At 38.0% G+C, this 14,261-nt stretch overlaps 1 protein-coding gene across 1 annotated transcript in view; it reads left to right on the top strand.

Moving 5' to 3' along the window:
- Positions 1–11,035: 11,035 nt before the first annotated feature.
- RUFY1 (RUN and FYVE domain containing 1) overlaps positions 11,036–14,261 on the top strand; it is a 17,153-nt gene continuing 13,927 nt past the window's right edge. Inside the window, exon 1 of the mRNA XM_009322759.1 lies at positions 11,036–11,321. Coding sequence (XP_009321034.1) covers positions 11,049–11,321 — 273 coding nt within the window. The 5' untranslated portion in view covers positions 11,036–11,048. The remainder of the gene's footprint in view (positions 11,322–14,261) is intronic.

Genomic DNA, 14,261 nt, shown 5'->3' with positions numbered 1-14,261 from the left:
GGGGTAGTTTTCTGCTCATTTAATCAGCTGAATCAGCTCATGGTAGTGTCAGATGAGTACCTGAGCCAACAGAAGGAAGATGAAGGGAGGAGCATGCTGCTGCAAATGAGGGGGAAAAAAAGGAGTAAGAAGAAGTGACATTGTTCTCTTGGAGGTTGTGAGCTACTGCACTGGCTCAGACATAACACAAGTTTTAATACAAAAGATGAACTCCCATAAACCTATGCAGGAAAACATCCGAGGATTTTTTGTTTCTTACAATTGGTTATCAACCCTAATTCCATCTCTGCTTCCTATGGTCCCTGAGAACAGTGCATGTTATATTTGATCACATTCCACTTTTCCACTACTAGCATCTATGTACTCCACATCTGCCCTGGACAATAAAGGTTTTCTGGAATTTTGAATAAAAGTAACAATAAGCCTCACAACTATGATAATGAAGAAGCTCCCTAACCTGAGGAAGCTTCCCAAAGCAAATTGTTACCAGCTTTCTGCGGCTTCTGTCCTGTTCACGAGTATAAATTAATGTTACTTCACAGAGATTCAGATCTCCTATCACTTATTCACTGCAGAGTTTGAAACTTTGATTAGCAAGACCTAAAATCACTTGGTCACATTATGGTTTTTTTGTTTCCTTCTCTAAAAGCAGGGATCATATCTTTAATTAATGCCAGCGAAGTTCATCTTCATGAAGCAATATAAATTTTAGCTAAGAAAGCAATGTGATCATGACACCATCAACTCTGCTCACTCAGGGAACATGAAGGAGGAAGACAGATACAAAAAGCAGAACTGAGAACAGAGTAGTCTGAGGCCCAAAGTTCAGATCTAGGCACTACCTCCCGTCTATCACAAGACTGGTTTTAATAAATTTCAGCAACACTTCAGCCACAAAGCAAGTATTTTCCTTTGGACTCTGTGCTCAGTGCATCTTAGAGCTGCTCTAGAAGTAAAACTTTACGTAATGAGTAAAATCAGAAATCAAACAGCTCACTGCTCTGATTCTGATCTAAAACTGAATTTAAAAACAGGTTGGCTAATTAGGAAGCTCTACAGTGTCATAGTCAAATGAAAAGACATCTGTATCAGAAATTATTTTTAAAAATAGTTAGCTTGCCACCTAGATCCATAGTTCCATTATTTTTTGTATCTGCACTAATTGGAGACTAGCCTGAAAAAAAAGCTGGTGTTATGCTAAAATTGTGCCAATGCCTATATTAGAAATCAAACTGTTTTTTCTTCAATTGGGTTTTATAAAATATGGGCACAATGCTGAGAAAACATAATAAGTCAGTCATATAAGGAAAAAAGATTAGCACTTTCCTCTATTATCATACAGTCCTAGTCCTCTACAATTGCACTATCAAAAAGTTGAAATATGTTCAAAATCCTCTCTCACATCCAGTCTGTTCAGGACAAAATTTTGCTGCCTTTCCTTTCCTTCCTCTTTCTTATTTTGGGATCCATCATACCTACATCATTTCTCAAGCACGTATGGATTTTGCAGCTCAGCCTCTACAAATAACAAATAACTAAGATACTTTCTTTTCAAAGACATGTCATGAGCTGAAGTTAGAAGCAAATTTAGTTATTTTTGTTAATGAAAATTCATAGCTTTCGCTGTGAAACATTTTCTCTACGACCAGACATAAAAGTAACCTTAACTGGAAGCACTCCAATTCAACAGCAGAACTTTACAATTTTATTTTTTTTAAACAGTAGCATTAAATATATACCTACTTACCCAAACCACATTAGCTCTGATTGTGCCAGGCATGATATATGCATTTAGTAATACAATCAGGAATAAAACCATTCCAAACAGCCTGCAGTCTAAGTAGACAAAATGAAGGAAGACAGTGACTTATTTTGTAGAAAGAAAACTAAGGCAAAGTTCTGAATCATAAACAATATAAGTGTTAGGACATAAATAAACTACCACAGATCTGGGAATAGAAGAAAGATCTTAAGTCTCTCTCCAGTGTCTTAGACATAAGGCTTCTCCTTACAAGTAAAATGCAGCATGACTTAGTATTGAAGTTTTTTAATCAAGTAGTATTTGTCTTACGTATAAACATAACATTTTCTCCAAAAAGCAAAACCAACTATTTTTCTGACACCATGCAACTCTTAATGACTTTTCAATTTACAACTAAAATGCAACCAGCTGTGACTGCCTTTATATCCCCTTTACTCATCTTTTTCAGCAGCATATCCAGATTTTTGCCTTTACCTGAAACTACTTGTGGATTTTTCAGAAGCAAAGAAAACATTAATAGTAAAATTGAGATTTGCACATCCTGAGAGCAGTCACCTGACTGGCAAGAACCATCACATTTGGAACATTTGGAGATGGACCTGAAATGCCATTCTTTTTTAAGAGTTCCAAGACAGCAGTGGTAACACACCAATACAACACTGTGAAACAAAAGAGATCTTTTCCTTCATTATTTACATACTGCGTATGGCAACCCTGAAATGGTTAAAGACCAAAGTAGGGCCTCAGTATTATGTGAAAGTTATCGCCTTGGGTGGCCTTATGCCCTAAACCATTATAAAGCATTGACTTAAGGGAGATCAATACCAACATATCCTGGCAGTACTGGCGTTCAGAGCTTATGAAATCTGACAAGATCACAGCCTGAAATGGTAATTGGCAGAGAATGACAGGATTTTTTATTGCTCTTATTATACTTAAATAAACATGTTTGGTTAATGTTTACTGGAAAAAAACCAAAACTTTTTAATTTCAGCCTCTATTACTATTTTCAGGCCTCGCATTTTTCTTCCTCGCTTCAGTCAACAGGGCCATCTTCAGATGAGGGTTTGGGAGTTTTGTTTTGGTTTTTAGAAGAGGGACATTATTCACATACAGGACTAGAAAATTTTGCTACAGTTACTAATACCGTATTTCCAAGCAGCAGTCAGTGCAATGTGTAAAATCTTCTGGAATTAATAGAACAAAGAGGAAAAGGAAAGATGGCAAGACACTGTATCTTAACAGCTGGATGCCAATTACTACTCCCTGTTAACAAAACACAGCCGTCTACCGGAGGTGTCTTTGTCTCCCCACTTGCACAAAGTGGCAATTCAATTAGAGGTCTCTTCCTTTCACACAGCTCGAAATTTTAAACAAGTTTCACCTAGAAAGATTAATGTTCTCTACTTCATTGCACTGAAGCCATTATTACGCTTCTTTATTGCCACCCTAGTTGTTATAAATTATGGCTCTTTCACCATTTGATAAATTCTGTAACTTTCATCTTTGTGTGCTTTTAAAGTTCACCCCTGAGAAGGAGGTCTTCTGTATAACAAGGAACTCTCTTGATCATGTGAGATAGTTACATGAGGTGAGGTGTCAACAGAAATTTGCCATGGTATGCAGTTCTAGTTAATGCCACCTGTAGCACACTAAATGTATTTAGCATTATTGGACCCTTCTATTTTTTTTCTAGCTGAAAAATTTGTAATGCTTTCTTGGTTGCTCTGTTTCTCAAGATTTAAGGAAGGAAGTTACATATGCCCATATGACAATATCGCCAGCATTCAAGGTTAAAAGTATAAGTCAGGAACAGTAAAAATTGAGGATCAAATTTGAAAGAATAATCATTTGAAGGATTCTGGGGAGGTTTTGCTTTTGGGCATACAAGCCCTCAGTCTACACTCAGATCATGTTTTGTCTTTATTGTCCTTACCTAAAGATGGCTACTTCAGATGTAACTCTTAATCACAAAATCCCTAATCCATTGGTTACTAGAAGCTTTTGGGATTTACCAAGGCAATGATTCCTCTTTCTAATTCTGGTCCTTTTTCCCCTATACATTTACTGCTGGTATGATGCCAGGAGCCCCTATGATTTACAAAAGATGGAAAGAAGGATGTTTAAGATAAAGCACTCCAGTAGTAAGTCTGTCATCCGCTTTGCTAATCTGCCATGTGGAGTCTCTGCGAAGAACTCGGGGCAGGCAGAAAACTGGGGGTTGAACAGGACATCCATATAGTGAGCAATTCTTCCAACACACAATTTGGAAAATATGAGCTGTTTCAGTGCATTAAATCAGCAGAAAAACTATCCACTTTTGTTGTATGAGTTTTCTGCCAACCCACTGCACTGAAGTGGCTCAGCAACCCAATGACCAAGGGAGTCGGGGAAAGGGTTTGGCCAGAGGCAAGAGATAGCAGCAGGGCAGCCAGCAGTTAGGTCGCCTTAGGCTGCTAGCGAGCAGTCTTAATTTCCTGTTGATCGTACCTTTGATTGGCTTATCAAGAGGTCAGATGGGGAGCAGTGCTGTTGCAAGGAAATAGGAACGCACAGCTGGAGGAAAAGGAGAACAGCAGCACTCCAGTGGCCCAACTTAGATTAGTTTAAACCACTTGAGCCACTAGTGTCCTACGTTTTTCAGTTCTGTTTCCAAAGGTGAGATGCTTACATATGATTAATTACCTCAAATGGAGTAGCGAAGATATTTCTAAAGGATTGTTGGTGAGAGATCACTAACCAATCTCACTGTTAACATCTAACCTGCCTACTCAAGTTTCCATCTTACTCTTGAAGCATGGAAGGGCCTTAAAAGAAATTAGCCTAACTTGTAATGTGAGGGGAACTGGTAACAGAGAAACAGTGAAGCTGACTGAGCTACATACTTGCATTATCTAAAAGCTTAGATTTCCCTTTGATTCTGTCAATAACTAAGGTGCTTTTGCGCATCTGTAAAACACCTAGTTAATTTTTTTCCTTTTTCCCCCATAAAATTTCCTATTGAATCGAAGTGTCTGGGAGTTGTCCTTAAGTGTGGCAAACCAGCTATTGGTTACAGCTCTGCAAGGACAAAAGCTCTGAGGAAAGAAAGGAAAGGATAGAGAGAAGATATTGTTTCTGTTTAAAACAAAACAAAAAATCTAGCTAAAGATTTATTGACTTCACTTTTGGTTTAGGCTCTCTAGATATCTTACTAATTAGTATGCAGTGTCATTCACAAAGCAATCAGAAAACTCAGAAAATTAATTCAACAAAAAAGTCAGGAAATTGCACTTCTCACATCACCTGTTGCAATCTTTTTCAACCGTTTACTGCACCTTACAGGTGTGACTCAGTTATAAGACCTTAATTATTTGTGGAGAAGACTTAGCCAGTTTGTGCCACATTCTGCCCTCAGGTGCACAAGCACAGTGTCAAAAGAATTGTATGCAAGCACCTAAATGTTCTTTAGTATCTTAAATGGAAAAGATTCTTTTAGTATTCCTATTGAAGAAGAAACTTACCACTTAAATAAGTTGTAGGAAACTTAATATCCTTTGCCTAACTTCTCTTTTTTCCTGGTGCAGCAAAACACTCTATTATCTGACGTGCACTTTGCAAACATTTAAACTCCTCTAGAACTTCACCATTCTTACAATACCATTATTTAGCAACTTTAAAATAATTTTGCATACATTTCTGTTGCATCCAGTGAACTTGCAAATTTACAAAGCTTTTCAGAAAATGACTGAACAACCAAACTTGTGTCTGTGGTTGGGCAGGAAGGGAAGGAGAGAAACCTGGAAGTCTAGCTGGATGCCAAAAGGGTACTTGGCAGAAAAAAAATACTGGGAATCACTCACCACAGATACAGTGGTCGTCTCACAATTTTTTGTAGCCATGATTTAGCAAATCATGCCATGTTACTGGAGTGGGGAGGGAATTCTCTCTTAAGTAGAAGTCTGAATTTTTTTTCAACCTTCATGGATAGTAGATTAAATTTTTGATGAACTTCCAATATTTTCTTTTAAAATATACAACTAAAATAACTAACAATGTTTTTGGGTAGCATAAAGGTATTTTTCTAGACTTGTCTAGGGACTATATAATGTATTTCATTGGCTTACCATATAATATCTAACAACATTTTCTTCTGCAATTTGCAACATTTCTATCACATTAACAGAATGATATGAGATCATTTCTTCAGCTAATTAAGTCACATGTAAGTATTTTCATGTGTGTTAGATGAAAACTGTATTAAGTAGCAAAAATGTCAGCACATTTCAAAGATAGTACATTCATATCTTCCTAGGATTCAGCCTGTAATCACATACATAATTCCTTTGACCCTACGCCCCTCAGTCCAGTCAATTTACACCAGTTTTATGAAACCTTCAAAATTACACTTGGTCCCAAATTGTCTGCAATGCAATAGTAGAAAAAAGCCAAGCTAGTAAGAGCCGAGAAAAAAAAACCAAAACAGGTAAGTCATGAAAAATGTAGCCCAAAACCACACAGGTCATGAAGTCTATAAATTACACTATTCAAACAGATGTGCTCTGATTTCTGATTTGGTCTGTAGACTAGACCAAATTATACCATTCATCCAAACTTCCCGACTCTTGTAAAGTGCTTGGAACATTATGTAACAACTTTTAACAGACGAAAATCTTTTGTAAAACGCTAAACATTTCATAATCCCACATGAAACTCTCAAACTGGTAAATGACCTTGAATTCATTAACAGCTAGGATTGCATTAGAGAATATTCCTGGACACATAGTCAACAGTCACAAGTTGAACCTCCTATAAAAGTTAGCCAAGCAAATACTTCCTTTTCCCCAAATGGTGTCTATTAGCACAGCTTATACCACAGAGCACTACAACTTCAGGAGTTGCTCTGGTAAGCATCTTAGCTTGTTTCTTTTCCAATTTTAAAAACTTTGTTCCAAGAAAGTAAAGCTTTTAAAGGGGCATTGTTGTGCTGTTGCTCAGTTCTGTTCCCAACAGAAGGCCACTTAAAGATCTTCTCTAAAATCCACGTGGTATTTTAAGGCTGGCACAAAAATCTGGCATTTAGAGCACCTGCTGGGAAGGTGACACCTTGTGAGCTATTTGTTTTTTCCCAGGTAGCTCCACAACGTCATATTTGCTCTCAGTGTGTCCTTGCTGGATGCTAGATGCTGCCCGATGAATAAAGTAGTGTCGTAGTGCCACCTAGTGGGAAGTTCTGCTTGCTGCCTCTCTTTTTACAGTACCAACAAATAACGTGTTAAATAACAAAAAGGAAAATCGGTGTGTTGTTTTTACCTGCTTTCTGATATTCCACATTCCAGTCCACTATACTATTAAAAGCTTTTTTTTTTCCCTAAAAAGCAGGCAATAGTTCAGAGTAGAACAATACATATACTACACTTTTCCTCAGACTGTCAATTAATAAATACCTGGTGAGTATTTGGTGAGTATTAACTGGCTGATTTAAATATATACTGGGTTCTGTTGCTGTTCTTTTGGTTCCATGCCAATATCTTAATGCAAGTTTCTCTTCAATATTCTACTCTATCTTTTCCTTTATTTACTACAATGACACACATTTCCAGCTAATACTATTTCCATTTTGTCTCAGGGACTCTAATGACCTGTGAAATGAGTTTCAAACAGCTGATTCCTTCAGTAGTAACGAGGATTTTTTTCAAGGATGGCACTAGCTGGTACATTAGGATCGAGGAGCATAAAGCTGTGGTTTAAAAAAAAAGAGAGTAATGATTGCTTTGACTCAATACAGGTGTGATGACACAACTGGAAATCATCTTGTCTTTTAAAAATCACTCTTTGATTAGAAGTGATTAGAAAGGATGTTAGCTAATTAGCTGCACTAGCAGTAGAACAACAGCTAAAACTATTGTTTCTAATAACTTAATCACTGTTATAATGGGGGAATTCACTCACTGCTGTGGAATTTTTTGAGGGGTTGGTTTTGGTTTGGGGTTGTTTTTTTTGATGACTTCCTAAAGGAAACATGTTATCATCTTCTAATACTGTTTTTCCTCAGCTGGCATTCACTTACCCCAGTGCACAAAGGGAAGAATGATTTAGTGGTTTGAGGAATGGGGAGGGAGGGAATAGTACAACGCAAGCAGGGAACCTTTTATTGGTATTTGACACCACTGTAATCACTGGAAGATGACTTTTGATAGTTGCATTACATACATGTATAAGCTTATTGTCATCATGCTGGCACAAAGTGGTTGCTCAGAACTTGGTGGATCCAGCTCGGCTCAGCAACCACTGAATTCTTCTCACTAAATACTGCGACTTGTATTGCTCTGTGAATTTTCTATAATATGCTGTTAAACACACAACACACTGGGGGTGGGTTATGTTATTCCAACTACAGGTACACTGGTATTTATTACTATTAGCCTTTTAAAGGTCAAAAACTTGACTAGCTCATTTGTAAAGCAATCTATGTTTTGCTGACAGAAGATGTTATAGAAATACAAGGTATAACTGACAGCTAATCATGAAAGTTCACCCTTTAGCATACAGAGGCATTTTTGCTGATTTGAAATATTTTAAGTGTATGATTCACTTGAAATGTTAAGTGGCAAAAAAAGTTTCTTAAACCATTACCCCCAAAACCAGTAAATCTGAGATAAAGAGGAATTAACCAAAGAAACTGTCTTGAAAATTAATGTTAATTAATGCAAATTAATGCATGAAAATTAATATTCCTTTCAATATCACTGACTGCAAATAATATAGCTTCTCCTATTGTAAAATTAACTATCTTCCATTTTGGCTAGCAAGACTTTTGTCTTAAATGTAAAGTTTCCTGATTAAAATAGGAGTCCTTCAGGAATAATCTATTTCTATACTTTAAATTCACCGTTATTTAAATATTTCAAATGTGATTTTTTTTTCCCCCTCTGTTGGGACAGTAAAACTCAACAAGGCCATGCGAGACCTGCATGAAAAAGGAACTGAGTTTCACTTAGCTCAGACAGCTTCATAATGATACTTTTTCTTTAGAAGCATCTTGTTGATTTCTGTGGTTAGGAAAAGCAAAAAGTAGTAAGTGGGTCACTTAGCTTCCTGACTAACTTTTCAGCGAGCCCTAACAATTTTAAGTCTCAAAAATTCTATTTTTGTGATTACACACAATTTACATTTACGTACTCTGGCAGACCTAGACAAGCCGCCTAATGGGCTTTTCAAGAGAAAACACTGTTCATCTTCACGTGAGTAGCAAGAGCTGGACTAGTGGTCTGTAAAGAGACTACAGTGGTGAAATATCATCATCTGCAGAAGACAGAAATAAAAATGAGCCCACCTTCAGAGCTAAAAGTAAATAGTGTTATTCATGCATAGTGCCCCTCCTTGACAAATCTGTGAGTTGAAATCAAAGTAACATCACTTTTTTTTTTCTTTTTTTTCAAATATTCTTAAAGCTGTATCCTGTATAAACTACATCCTCCTTGGCTGCCCCAAATGACTCCTTAGGAAACTGTACTTTGTAAACAAAACAAACCTCTTTAACTTAGGGCTCACTTACAATGTTACAAGACTTCTTGCTTGCTTTAAAATAAAAAGAAGTGTGAGGAAAGAGGGCATTTAATGCATTCAGTGGCTGACTTCATAACATTTAAGTCATTTTGACCAAATAGTAATAAGTGAAGCACAATTAAATCATGTGGCTGTGTAGCAAAACAATTTTAGCAAATTTCTTATGCACAGTATAAAGTTTCCTATTTGATCTCAGCAGACACCTGAAATAAAATGATCAAATGTTTCTTTAATAGTAACATAAGAAAAGATGATCACAGGCTATGTGGTAGTTTCACTTACTATTTTTACAAAGTAGCTAACCATAAGGCTGTACAGGGGAGTGTGATGCATCGTTACGTTATGGGAGCACCATACTGAGAGGTAAATAGGAGTCTTGGTTTGCTCTTATTTTCACAGTCACAAAACTTTTATGCCCTTTTCTTCAGATGTATTGAAAAAGAAGAGTTATTTCAATGCTTAGAATTCTGCTTTGCTTCTCTAGCCAATATTGCCCTGAGTCTAGTATTGGGTAGATAGTACAAGGCAGAAAATCAATGTCAAGTCTTACTCAAGTCAAACAGAGGTATATTCATACGGTCAACTGCAAGATAGCAACCTACAAAGCTATTAGATACTACTTCCTTATAAACACAGCCAATACTGCTGGAGCCCAGAAGATGGAGTAAAACTTATCTCTATAACCTTTTAGCAAAAGTAGCTTAAAGCCTCTACTTAGCTCATATGAATCATGGGTGAATAAGAGGCTGCTGATCTCTGAATTCTCAAGAAAAATATGAGGTTCCCTGTGATTTGTGGAACAAAAGTTGTCAAATTTTCAATGTCTGAGAAGCCAAGAGGACAGAATCAATCTTAAAGTAGCTTATAGTAGGAGAACAAATAAGATACAGACCTGGAGATTTATTTTGCTGCAAGACTACTGAAATTGATCTTCAGCTCTCCTATTCCCTCCTCCTTCTCACATTTCTTAACCAAAAAACCTTTCCTTTATGTAGCAAAAAAGCTAATGTGCAGCATCTACTATCTCAAGACTAAATGAGTGATGTATCTCAAGCACACACAGTTGCTGGATGGAAAAATGGGTAATAAGCCATGCATTAGTAGGCTACATCAATATTTGAGACACCTAGTAAGGTCAAAGTTTCATACTAGGGTAATTTCAGTTCCCCTTCATGGTAAATCTTTTCTACCAAACACAGCCCAAATATATTAATGAAGCAGACTTTCTGACTACAGTTATTTTGTAATGTCAGTGATGCGAGCAAGCACTTTTCAAAACAGTGAACTTGTCATACCAATCCACCATTTTAATCAAGTTACGATGACTTGAATTACAGGCAGAATAATAAAGAGCTCTTTAAGTTGTCACAACTTAACTGCAAAAACCTGGGATTTCAAAAGATACTACAAATTTTCTAATTGAAAATGATGTTTGGGAACATAGATAGCCACAAAAACCTGTAAAGCGTATTTTTGTTACTTTCATAACTTGTTTAAAAGTAAACTCCTTCTTCATCTTCCACCCCCCGCCCCCCGAGTCTTTAACTCAGAACGTCAAGCAAACTGCTCAGGTCTGGAAAGGCTTGTCTTACAGTCCCGCTTACGCACGCAGCTGCTTTGAAACCGTTGGGCTGGCTCTTCGGCACCTGCCCCCCAGCCTGCAGGCGGGAGGCGGGCAGGCAGGGCGTGGGGCCGCCGACTCGATTGCTCATGACTAGTGTCATATGACACGTTAAAGATGGCTGAAGGGGAGAGCTGCACGGCGTCTGCCGCGGAAATACAGGAAGACTTTGAGATTGTTGACAAAAAACAGATCCCTAACGCGACTGAGTTGAAAAACGAGGAAAAGGAGAAGACGGAAGAAGCCAGGTGGTCTGCTCCTATCTTGTCGCTGGCCAAGAAAGCCTCGGAAAACTTAGCGCTGAGCTATGGCAACGCTCTGAAGTCTGCATCTTTGGTAGGATTCATATCCAAACCAGTCAGCAATGACAGCACAGCAAAAACAAGTATGGTTATGTTTATTTAGTAAACTTGCTTTTATGGTGCACAAATAAGTTTGCTCCCGTAAGTGCTGTTGATTAGCGTCAGTGATGCATGGTTATGACTTTGAATTTATTTTTAAAAATCTGATGCTGCAGCTCTTTATTTAAGCAAAATTATGCAAGCAACACAGATGTAGGACTTAACAGAATTTATTATAATCGGAAGAATCCTAAACTCTTAATATATTTGGGAAAATTGACTTTAGTTTTGTGCAGTTGGCTTTAATTTCATTCCTTGTCTCCCTCTCCCTTGAAGTTCACCTCAGCAGCAGCCTGACCGCACTCCTAAGTGATCTAGTCAATTCGTTATCCTTCCTAGGTGTGCTGGTTCAGAGAAGGAACTATGCTGTACTCCTTGTATAGCTTTCATGTCAGAAAGCGGACAAGTGAACTAAGATACAGAGTTGTTATAAATTATTGTTTAACTATTCTAAAAATGCCTTCTATTTAACCACAGCTTGCTTCGTTAAACATCTGTATTCGTGGGTATAGCAATCATACAGATTTATGGAACAGGTCTCTCAGAACTGAATTAAAAGGGCAAACAAGACCGTTGAAACGTAGCAGTAATTGGGCCTGGAGTCTCGTACTCCAGGCTCTCAGACTAGCGCTTAATGGTTTCGGAGCAGTGGAGCTCAGTTTTGCTAATAGGCGCTGCCCTTTTTGTTTTTAATGATATTAAGTATTCAAGCTGGAGTTCTGTGGGGATGAGTTGTGACTGCATGGTGAAATAAGTTACTGCTGATGGACTTGTTTATTTTTTTGTAAAAATTTCTCAATGTTGCATAGTCAGAGTTTAAGATTAATTCTGTCCTGAAAAAACTAGATTCTTGTCTTTCCCTGCATCTAAGTCTCACACCAACCTTCTCACAGATTTGTTTCCTGGATGCCCATCTTGAGCACCTGGGATCTAACCTGACAAAGGGCAGAATATCCCATTTTCTTCAGTTGCATCTGGAATAATGCTGTGAATAGATGTAATGCAAAACAACATACAGCATTTGGCAAGGGGTGGGGAATAAAATGGTCTCTTGCCTGAAACAGAGCTCCCACACTTCATGGAACTTTTACCACAATCTTTCACCTTCTTATCTGTAAAGTAAGGGAATACAACACTATGTCCACAAATTGTTCCAAGTATTCAGATAATACGTTGATGAGTTTTATAGAAAATTCCGTAAGAAAAACCTGTTCATAACTTAGATATGAAATATGAACAGGCACTAAATTGCCTATTCTGCCTATTCATTACTACCTTTGACCAAGCGCTATAAACTCAATTTAAAGCAGGTATGTTTAAGAAATAAGCTGAGGCCTGCGAGACCACTTGTGGAAAACTAGTAACTTGTTCCCTGCTGCCATCTTTTTCCAGAGATTTTGTAATCTCTACCTGTGCTGCATGCTATGCAGTCAGTTGGACATACAGAAAGGCACATTACAAAACCAGTGTCTGCCATTGGGGAGACTATGTCCTGCCTTGCAGAAAAGGCTGGGAGCTACAAATATAAAGAACACAAATCAAGAAAGACTTGCAGTCTTAAAGACCAAGAGATGGAGAACTGTAACTTTTCTTTGTACTTCAGTGTTTTCTGACTTCAAAGTGTGCTGAATAATTACAGTAAACAAGGCATGGGGCTTCAAAAAGATGTTAAAATTAATCTGTTGAATTGAATGAGATACGAGACTGTGTGACTGCCTTCTTAAGGATTGCAGCATAATGTCTGTGATCTTTTGCACTTAGGTAACCCGATTCCTAATCTTTGAGACTTGGCTTTGGTAATGTGCCTAATACCTGTCTATTTTGCATGTACCAACTTGTATACAGTTTTGCAAAAGATGTACTTGACTGTAAATTTGCAACAGTCTAAAAAATATTGTTCAAGTAATTGTTTAACTTAATACAAACCCATATTAAGACACTTTAAATTTGTGTTTGTAAAGAACATTTCATTCACAGTATTTTTTTTTTAAGTCTTGTGGATAATACAGTATGTGTATCTTGAGCAAGGCTTAAAAGCAAAGTATTCCTGATAAAGTAAAAATTCAAATTCAGGAAACCATCAAAATAAGTTGGTGTTGCTGCTGAAACACCCCAATACATAGTTACTGATTTTCTGTTTCTGCAGTCAACTTTTTTCCTGTTCCTGATGTGTAACCTGACAATATTGACAACAAAATTCAAAATATGACAGCCTTTTTAATCCTCAGTCTCATCTCAAGACATCGTATGCAATTTTGAGGCATCCACTACATTGACTACAGTCATTGATACAGTAGGCTACTGAGAAGACAGGACTTTGTGTGCTTTGTGATTGTTAAGATCAATTTGACTAGAGTGACTCCCTGTTTTCACTCTTCTGATACAGGAAGACTTCTGCTCGGTTTTAATCCTAAATTAATTATGTGCACAAAAAGGAAGGTAATAATGAAAATTAGTACCGAAAGAGACTTTTGCATGGTCTTAGGAATAGTGTTAACAATCTTGCATATGACTGACACAGGGGCTCTACCTGTTAGACTTGGTCTTCTGGAACTGCTATTTCTGCAAGGGAGCATGACCATGTTTGATCCACAGGTGACAGCAGGATTCTCCTAATGCAACAGCGTTGGCTCAAAAGATGATTTAGATGACCACGGGTCTGCGGTTGGCAGCCTCTGTCAGAACCCGTTGTTGACTGGAGAAAAGCTGGCAGCCTGCGTTTGTCTCTCCCTCCTTCAGGTTTAAAGGAGGAGAACCTGTCCCGCCTTGGCGGGGAGGAGCAGCGATACCTGCCTGGCGGCACGGCGGAGGGGAGGCGCTGAGGAAGGGCGCTCGGCTCCCCGGGCGCGGGCAGCCTCACGCAGCAGCAACTCTTTCTAAAATGGCGCCTGGCGCGGCCCGCCCCCGCCCCGCTCGGTCTCGCGAGAGC

This window comes from Pygoscelis adeliae, unplaced genomic scaffold (genome assembly GCF_000699105.1).
Source record: "Pygoscelis adeliae isolate BGI_AS28 unplaced genomic scaffold, ASM69910v1 Scaffold34, whole genome shotgun sequence".
NCBI lineage: Eukaryota > Metazoa > Chordata > Aves > Sphenisciformes > Spheniscidae > Pygoscelis > Pygoscelis adeliae.
Note: the sequence above shows the minus strand (reverse complement) of the source record. Positions and strands in the feature narration are given on the sequence as shown.